The sequence below is a fragment of the Sturnira hondurensis genome, unplaced genomic scaffold (genome assembly GCF_014824575.4).
Source record: "Sturnira hondurensis isolate 20B ecotype Veracruz unplaced genomic scaffold, ASM1482457v3 Scaffold0001221, whole genome shotgun sequence".
NCBI classification, from domain to species: domain Eukaryota; kingdom Metazoa; phylum Chordata; class Mammalia; order Chiroptera; family Phyllostomidae; genus Sturnira; species Sturnira hondurensis.
Window position 1 is genome coordinate 7,757,163 of NW_028073852.1, and position 8,958 is coordinate 7,766,120.

Genomic DNA, 8,958 nt, shown 5'->3' on the forward strand with positions numbered 1-8,958 from the left:
ATTTTTAAAAAGATGTTATTTATTTATTTTTAGAGAGAAGAGAAGGACAAAGAGAGGAAGAGAAACATCAATGTGTGGTCACCTCTCACATGCCCCCCACTGGGGACCTGGCCTGCAATCCCCACGTGTGCCCTGAACGAGAATTAAACCAGTAACCCTTTAGTTCACAGGCCAGTGCTCAATCCACTAGCCTCAAAAAAATTTTTTTTTTAACTTATTGATTTGAAAGAGAGAAACATTGATTTGTTTACACATTCATCGGTTACTTCTTGTTTGTTCCCTGACCTGAAACCCAACCACAATCCTGGGGTTTGGGGGCAAAGCTCTAACCACTGAGCCCCCGGCCCCGGCTGGTGATTTTATTTCTGACCTCCACAAAAGCCAGAGCAGATTAATGTCTACCCCACACAACACTCCCTCAGTTGGAAGAGGCCTGGAAATGTGGGGATGAGGAGGCTCAATCACATCTCCCTGCCCACCCGAACCTTCTCTACACAAACACACATTTCGGCACTCTCTACGAAAACTTGGGGTAGGTGTAGCCTTTGACAACAATTACACTTCTAGGGATTTCTCGTAAGGGACATCTTCCCCCAGTTGTACAGAGACATATATGCGAGGAAGTTCATCACTGTGGACACTCTGTGAATTCAATTAATGAATTATGGTGCATTCATACAACAGAATCTCATGTAGCCATCAAAAATAACGAGGAAAATCCATATGTCCTGACATTGAATAATGCCCCAGATATAAATGAGAAAAGCAGGCTCTCCCTTCTAAGGGCACACCCTGGCCTTTCCTGTCTCCCCCCCCTTAACTCTCCCCCCGCCCCACGCACGGGGTGCGTTACCTTTACCCTTCTCTCTCCCAAGCTTCAAGGGCCCTTCTTTTGACTCTGTATCTTATTTCCTGAGCCCATTTCCTCCACAGCTCACTTCTTCTACCTCTGTGGCTTTCTAAATAAGCTCTCTTTTATAGTTCGGGAAAAAAAAGAACAGAAAAGCAAAACTGTATGGCAATGTCTTATATAATCCCACGTGTGTTACAGCTACGTACGTTTTGTGAATATGCAAAGGAAAAATATCTGGAGAATTACATAGAAAAACCTGTTCAAATGTTGAGCTAGCGCTGAGGTTTACATTATGGGGTTCTCCATTTTCTAAGTTTCTAAATTGCTTTCACAACAAAGATCTATTACTGTTGTAAGCAGGTGGGGGAGGGAGAGAAAAGCAAAAAAGAATTGAAAAAGGAAGGAAGGAAAGCGCCCTGGCTTAGCTAGGGAGGAGGTCCCGTAACACCCACCCATAAACTCCCCTGGTCCCGCAGATGGCCTTGGAAATGATGTGTAGTCACAGAGTGCTCAGCCCTTCCAGCCCCGTGCTGGCCTGGGCCTCCCTGACTGCCCGCATCCAGTCCTCCTCCCGTTGGCCTCCATCCAAAACAGTGTGTGCTGGGGAACAGGCCGTCCTGTGCGCTGTCCGTGCTTCAGTGGAATTCAGCGCTTCCCGGGCCCCAGTGGAGGCGTCCATCTCAAGAAGGACTTGGAAAGACACATGGTCAGTGTGAAAGGAGGGTGGGGACTTCTGGCCAGATTTGAGGCCCGAGCTGTACTGGACTTCAGAGATAAAACTCCCACTCTGCCGGAAGGGGAGTGAGGGAGTGGAAAGCCGGCCCTGACTTTAATCAAGGCCTGATGGGAGGGAGGGAAAGGGAGGTCGGCACTCTGAGACGCCGCCGGACTTGCCGCCTGGCTCCTATCTCCTGTTGTCTGCGCCAGGAGTACAAAGAGCCGGCCTGGGAGGAAGGATCTGGATGTACAGCTAAGGAGCTGTGTGTCCTTGGGCAAGTCACTTTCCCCCTTAAGGACTTCTTTTCTTCCTTTGCTTTTTCTCTTCCTTGAGTAAGTGCAGCAGGAGAGGCCTGGAGCGGGCATGGGGAGGGGACCACCACCATCTTTGACCTCCTAAGAAGTGGGTGGAGACGGGCAGGGCCCCCCAGGGAAAGAGCCCTCCGTCTGGATTTTATAGTCCAACTTGTGTGAGGGTAGGTGGGCCAAGGGCAGCTCAGAGTGAGGGTGCTGAACTCTGGGCCCACGGGTTTCCTTCAGCTTCACCTCACAGGCAGCCAACCCCTGGCCCCCAGAGACTCTGCCCCGAGGGAGGCTCTCCCTCAGCATCCACCTCAGGATCTCAAAGGAAGACTAGTTAATATAGAAACTAGGACAAGGGAGCTACAATCTACCCCCAGCACTGACCCCCTGCCCCGTCCCAAACCCTTGGCCCCAAAGCTCGACATGCAGAACACATAGGTAGAATGGACCAAGGTAAGATTATTCTGAAGCTCCCCACCTACACCAGCCAGAATGTAGCTTTCTAATTAGAATTCGCCAGTGCTCCCCTCTCCCCACGCCCCCTACAAGGCAACTGGCTTCTCCCTCACACTCTCACAGGTGCCACTCCCCACCCCCACCAGCTGGTCAGGCCAGAGGGATGTGAGGGAGAGCTGGGACATCCACTGGTCTTCTGTGCACCATGGCTCCCAGGCCTGGAGCCTGCCTGGAGGGAGCAGAACTCCGTCCTAATCAGATAGGGAGGGGGTTTGGCAGAGCCAGAACCAGGAGCTGACACCTTGGAAGCCCCTCTGCTAGGGACGGGGAAGGACCTGTGGATGCATCCTCCCAAATCCAGAGACCTCAGTCCCCTAGATAACCAGAAATGGAGAACACATGTGCCAGGTCCTCCCCAGCCTGTTCCTGGGTTGCAGAAGAGGGCTCTGTAGCGAGGACTGGGATCCGTGAGTCACAGGCATGTGTAGAGGGGGGCTGGGCAGCACCTGTCCCCAGCAGAACCAGCCCAGCAGCTCTGTCAAGTAGGCCCCAGCACTGATGCACCCAGAGCACCCTTCCGGACCAATGCACACTCACCCCTGTCCTGGCAGCTACGGCAGTGGGGGGTGGGGAGGACAGGTAGCCAATCTGAACTGGCTGACTCAGCAGCAAAACTTGACTTCTGCCAGCCTGGCTTGGAAGAAGCACGTCCCTTGGGAAGCCCCCCCCCCCCCAGGATAGGGTTGCCGGCACCTCTCCCCCTCCCTAGGGCCTTTCACCTAATTGTGGAGCAAGGACCTGCTCCGGAGATCCCACACCTGCAGGAATGCTGAGTGTGACTGTGGGGCTGGGTTTTTCCTCACTACTCCCACCAGTTAGGAGGGGCTGATGGTCAGTTATCTCAGACACAGCTGGCCCTGATGCTTGGTGAGGAAGGGGCATGGCCACTCAGGCCTTCGAGACATTAGCATCTTACTACCACTGCTAAGACTGGTGGCCTATGCCTTCCCCCTCTTCTCCCGGAAGGCTGAGGGTGGCTGTCCAGCAGTCCTCACTCCCACCAGGCACAAACAGCTGCTACTACTGCCCCTCTCCTGGGAATAGCTACCATCCCCAGAGTCTAGGAGAGTAATGGCTTAGTCACAGGGCCAGGCTGGCTCAATCCAGCCCAGGCCTCCCTGGCACCAGGCCGCTGTTGCTGCCAGTAAGCACAGTCAGCAAGTGGAGCACCTGAGGCAGCTTTAGGCCAGGACGAAGTTACTTTCCATTCTCACAGGAACCCCCCTCCCCCCACCCCCAGCAAAGGCTGAAAAAAAAAGTCAGGCCAATCCAAGAGGAGAATGGGACAGAGGGCTCCCTGAGGACTTACCTAAGGAGGTATCCCCAAGGGCAAAAGCCTGGGAGCAGCTCAGACCAGCACGTTCGGAAGTTACATCTCCAAGGACCAGCTTGTATGGTGGCAAGTAAGAGCCACGGGATGAGCGGAGGGGGGAAAAGTAGCCGAAAGAACCGCCCCCCACCCCACCCCCACTACAAATAGCAGCGCTTAGGCAATCATTTGGGGGAGAAGTTCAACTCTAATTTTTAGAAGAGGGCTTGCTTGGAAAATGCAACAAGAGAAGTTATTCTTACCACCCGACCCCCAAACCCCACCTTGGCCCAAAGAGAAATGATGGACTATGCCTGAAGCTAGGTAAGGATGGAGGAAAATGCCAGACCAAGGTTAGAGGTATAGTATCATCGGTCTTTAATAACTTACAGATAAAGGCTAAAAAATAGTTCATAATACAGAGGACACACATGGCTTATAAAACGGCTGGGGATCTACAAATGTGGGGAGGAGTTCTTGGCACTTCACACGGACACAAAAATAAAGACTATTAGGACCGGCATCCCTAGAAAAGCAGCCTGGGGGGACTCCCCAGTAGTGGGGGGCGGGGGTGCAGAGACACTCTCGTTCATGTCAAATGCTTTCTCTAAGCCACTTTGCTTTGACCCCAAACACATCTAATCAGAAAGCCAAAGAAAACTAAGAAACAAGGTCGAGGTAGATTTGCAGTTTGTACTGAAGCCTCCTCAATTCTGCAGCCCCCGCATCTCCGGAGGTGAGGGTGAGGAGGAGAGGGGAGCCTGTCTCACATCCCCTCCCCCAATGCCACACCAAAGCAGGACGCCCAGTGTGCTCCTCCGTCCTTCACTTAGGTGGACAGGTCCTGCAGCCTGAGGCTGGGTGAGGGGCCACAGGCTCTGCCTGGCTGTCTACATATGCAGACCCCTACTGGTGAGGAGGGGGCGGTCTGGGGTCACCGTCTCTTCTTGCTTCCCCGGGCCGCTTTCCTCCTCTTGAGGATCATCTCATACAGGCGCTCCAGACCCGGCTGCAGCCCCGCCCCGTCCACAGCGCTGCAGCCCTGCACGTGGGTGAGCGTCGCAGCAGCCAGCTCCCGTACTGCCAGCCTCTTCTCCACCTCGGTGGCACTCAGTGCCCCGGGCTGATCCTGCTTGTTGGCCAGCACCAACACCGGCACGCCCTGGTTGTCTGACGCCCGGCTGATTCGGTGTAGCTCCACTTTAGCCTCTTCCAGCCGCTCCGCCTCGGCAGCGTCCACCACAAACACAAGTCCATCTGTCCGGCGGGTGTAGGAGCGCCACAGCGGTCGCAGCTTCTCCTGCCCACCCACATCCCACACTTGGAAGGTGATGCCACGGGACCCGCCCAGGGGCACCCGGATCTTCTCCGTGTTGAAGCCTTTGGTGGGGACGCTCTGGACGAACTCCTTGAACTTGAGTCGGTAAAGGAGGGAGGTCTTTCCAGCTGAGTCCAGCCCGACGACCACGACGTGCAGAGCCTGGAACTGAGGCAAGAAGGAGGTGGTGGGTGCCATCTCTGTCAAGTGGTTCCCCATGGTGAGCTCCAGCTACGGTGAGGGTCTTGGGGCACAGCAGGGTCACGAAGGTGGCCTTGAAATTGCAGGCTCTGGGGACCACAGCTCGGCTATCTGAACAGGGAAAGTTCATGAGGGGGAAAAAGGAGAAGAGGGTTAACAAACATGAAATGTGCAACTTCTCGATCCTTTCCTAAATCAGCCACCCATGCTTCCTTGTTAAAATTCCTTTTTTTTTTCAAAGCAGCTGCAGGTGTAACAAAGGCGCTCCCTTCTCCCCCAGGTCCTAACAAGGGCGGTGAGACCAAGAGTAACCCCTAGTTCGGTGAGGGTGAGGCCTGGATCCCGCAGACCGTCGGCTTCCAACGCCTCTTCTTCCACTTGCGGTGCGGTAACAGACGCCGCGACCCCTATTCCCCGAGCGATAATCCTCGCGGGAAGGGGCAGGTTGGACAGCGCCCCTACATTAAGACTTAGGGTGCAGGCGCTGAGACCAGAGATTGTCGACTGCTCCCACACACCCTCCACATCCCCAGGCGGCTGACACGCCCCTCCTTACACCGCGACCCCTTTTTGACCCCTTTTTCCACCGCCCAGCCACCCTCCTCCGCCAGCCTTCCTCTCAGATCCCCGACTCCAACTCCCCAGGCCCCGCGCCGGGGCAGCCTCAGCCCTTCTCGCACATGCCCTTCACCTCCGCCGGCGGCGTTCGCCTGCGCGCCCCTCCGCGACAGCCACTCCAAACGCCACGCCGACGTCCACAGCTGCTAGCAGCCCAGGCACTGCTGAGCGCTGCGGCGCTCGGGCTTAAATACCTGCCGTGACGTCACGCTCCACAGGCCAATCAGCAGCCCCGCAGCGGCGGAGCGGGCGTGGAGATGTGCGCGGCGCAGCCCCGACCTCGCAGAGATGGGCGTCTGCTTTATCTGTGGCCGTTTTAATTGATCTCGTCTGCCGTGTTCTAATATTTGGTATGATACTCGAGAGGAATCAGGGATAGATAGTGGAAGGGGCAGAAAGAATACGCGCGTGGCAGCGTCGAACACGGAAGAAGTAAAGAGCTTAATAATACCGCGTCTTCCTCCCCCAGGCAGAGGTTTCCACCCACGTGTAAAAATTCCTCCGCCAGATTCTCCCCAAGATTACTGACAATCTTCCCCCTTTATGTTCCCTAATTCAGCATTCAAACCTGTGCAAACCTGGAACCCCGTGAAACAGTCTAAACCCGTTATCCTTATGGAATTTCACAACGCCCCTGGAGGTAGGGATTGGTGTTGCTGCATTTCATAGGTGAAGCAAGCTGGAAAGGGTTCAATGACTGGTCCAAGGTTATACATAGGTAGTAAGGGGCTTAACCAGCACCTGTCTCAATCCAGTGCCTGGGCTCCTGACCGCGGAACAATCTCTCTCTCATGGCTGTAGGGCCAAGCAGCCCTTAGCAACCACCCCACCCCGCCAAAAAAAATAATAAAAACAAGTCGCTGGTCAGGCCCGCAAATCCCCTAAGGGCCTTCCTTGTTCAAAGAGATAAAGACAGGATTCTTCTTCAGTGGCCTTATCCGCAGGGTGTGTTCTGCAGGAGCCAGAGAGAAGACGGGGGTACAGAGGGTGCGTGGGAGCACAGGGCCTGGCCTCTCCTATATTCTGGTAAGGAGGACAAGGCTGGCCCCTGACAAGTGTGGACGAAAGGGGTTCTACCAAAAGTGACCTCACAGGGTGGTCTGACCCTAAATTCCAGGTCCTGACTGCAGCTCATGGTGAGCAGCCACACCCCACAAATGTAACTGTTCAGTGAAAGGTGTATCTTTCCCTTAAGCAAGCCCTGTCTAATGTTTTTTATTTATCTTTAGAGGGGAAGGGAGGGAGAGAAGGAGAGAAATATCAATGTACAGTTGCCTCTCATGAGTCCCCTGCTTGAACCTGGCCTGCAACCCAAGCATGTGCCCTGACTGGGAATCGAACCATGACCCTCTGGTTCACAGGCCCGTGCTCAATCCACTGAGCTACGCCAGTCAGGGCTCCAATGTTTTCATGGATCTTGGTTAATATCCCTTTGAAATAAACTTAACATAACCTGTTAACTATACTGTAATCCAGCAATTTTCAACCTTTTTCACCACAGGGCACACATAAACTAATTACTAAAATTCTGCAGCACACCCAGAAATATATTTTGTCCAGATCTGACAAAAAAGTAGGTATAATTCTGATTCATTCACACCTGATGACTATTGTTGTCTTGGCTTCTGTCATCTTTTTTTAAAATTTGACAATCTAAGGGAAAATAGGTCAGTGCCCCTGATTACGTAGTCAGGTGTTGCATGTTTTAAAAATTCTTTTTTAAAAAGATTTTATTTATTTATCTTTAGAGGGAAAGGGAAGGAGAGAGGGAGGGAAATATCAATGTGTGGTTGCCTCTCGTGTGTCCCCTGCTGGGAACTGGCCGGCAACCCAGGCATGTTGGGAATCGAACCGCAATCCTTTGGTTCACAGGCCCATGCTCAATCCACTGAGCTACACCAGCCGGGGCTGTTTTAAAAATTCTTGGGGTGCACTGGTTGTAATCCAATCCCTACCTTGCTTTCTCCCACCTCATGAAATCAATCCTTCTTATTTCCCTGTTTAATTTTAACCGCATAAAAGAAACTGCTACGTCGTCATCACCTTGAGCTTTTGAGATCTCGCATCCCAGCAACTGTCATCCACTTGGGCTCACATAAACGCATAAAAATTCTCTACAGCTCTGGGTGTGTCTTTCATCCACACAGGGGATGCAGTGAGAGTGTAGAACAGTACAGGTATTAGGCCTTTGTAAATCATGACTGGTAGGACTTCAGAGAAAGGAGAGAAAGTGTCCAGTGAAAGCTTCTGGAAAGGTTTCTACCAGTGAATTAGGCCTGTGTAGGGTTGATTAGGAGGGACTCAGGAGTGGGAGGCGCCTCCCCAGCCATTGCAGGCTGATCCAAGCTGGCATCCCTAAAGAGATGTCACAAAGGGGCAGTGTGACCCCAAGGGTGACAGTGAGAACAAGGTGAAATTGAAGGAGGAGAGGAAAGTGAAATCATAGCTCTAATATCTTCATTGGTGGGAGGAGGTCAGGTTTATCACATAACTCAATATTAACTTTTTAAAGTCTGTATTTGAGGGAGACTGGAAAAAGGGGAGGAGCGGGCATTGATAGTGGAGATGGTCTAGCCCTTCCTGCCCAATAGCTCCCCATCCATTTGGCACCAGCCTGCCTTCCCACCTCTCTCTTCCCCTCCCTGTAAAAACCAGCCACTTGGTTGCCTCCAAGATGCTAGAAGCCTCCTTGAGTCCCTTAAGAGATTAAGACCTTAGAAAATTAGCTGGTTACAACTCCACTTGGGGGGTGGCTGGTGGCTGCAGAGGCTAAGGCACAGACGGAGGTGGAGTGGAGGGCACTGAGTTAGGCGAGGGGAAGGCAGAGCCGGCCAAGAGGAGTGTCTCCCCCAGCAAGTGGGCACTGCCTGATGGGCTCTGGTCTTAGAACCTTGCATACGTTTCCTTTTTCAATGCACAGCTCAACCCGAGAAATAAGTATGGTTATTCTAAAAGGAAGAAACCAAAGCACAGAAAGGTTAGGTAACTTACTCAAGGTTATTCAGCTAAAAATTGGCCAAACTTGGCTTTGAGCAAATGTTACAATGGCTTTGAAACCAAAAACACACAGGAGCAGAAGCGAAAACGGGTCGATGGTCCTGTGTTTCTTCAACAGTCTTTGAG

General features: G+C 52.8%; 1 protein-coding gene across 1 annotated transcript; it reads right to left on the reverse strand.

The window, feature by feature from the left end:
• Positions 1-4,052: 4,052 nt before the first annotated feature.
• On the reverse strand, positions 4,053-5,991 carry ARL4D (ARF like GTPase 4D). Its single transcript, XM_037068244.1, has 2 exons — positions 5,909-5,991; positions 4,053-5,328 (listed from the first exon to the last, which is right to left on the reverse strand). Exon 2 carries the CDS (start codon positions 5,233-5,235, stop codon positions 4,633-4,635), a length of 603 nt encoding a protein of 200 aa, XP_036924139.1. The 5' UTR covers positions 5,236-5,328; positions 5,909-5,991; the 3' UTR covers positions 4,053-4,632.
• Positions 5,992-8,958: the final 2,967 nt, after the last annotated feature.

What these genes read in the sequence shown, in the direction of transcription:
- ARL4D (XM_037068244.1), bottom strand. Translation starts at nt 5,235, where the DNA reads ATGGGGAACCACTTGACAGAGATGGCACCCACCACCTCCTTCTTGCCT.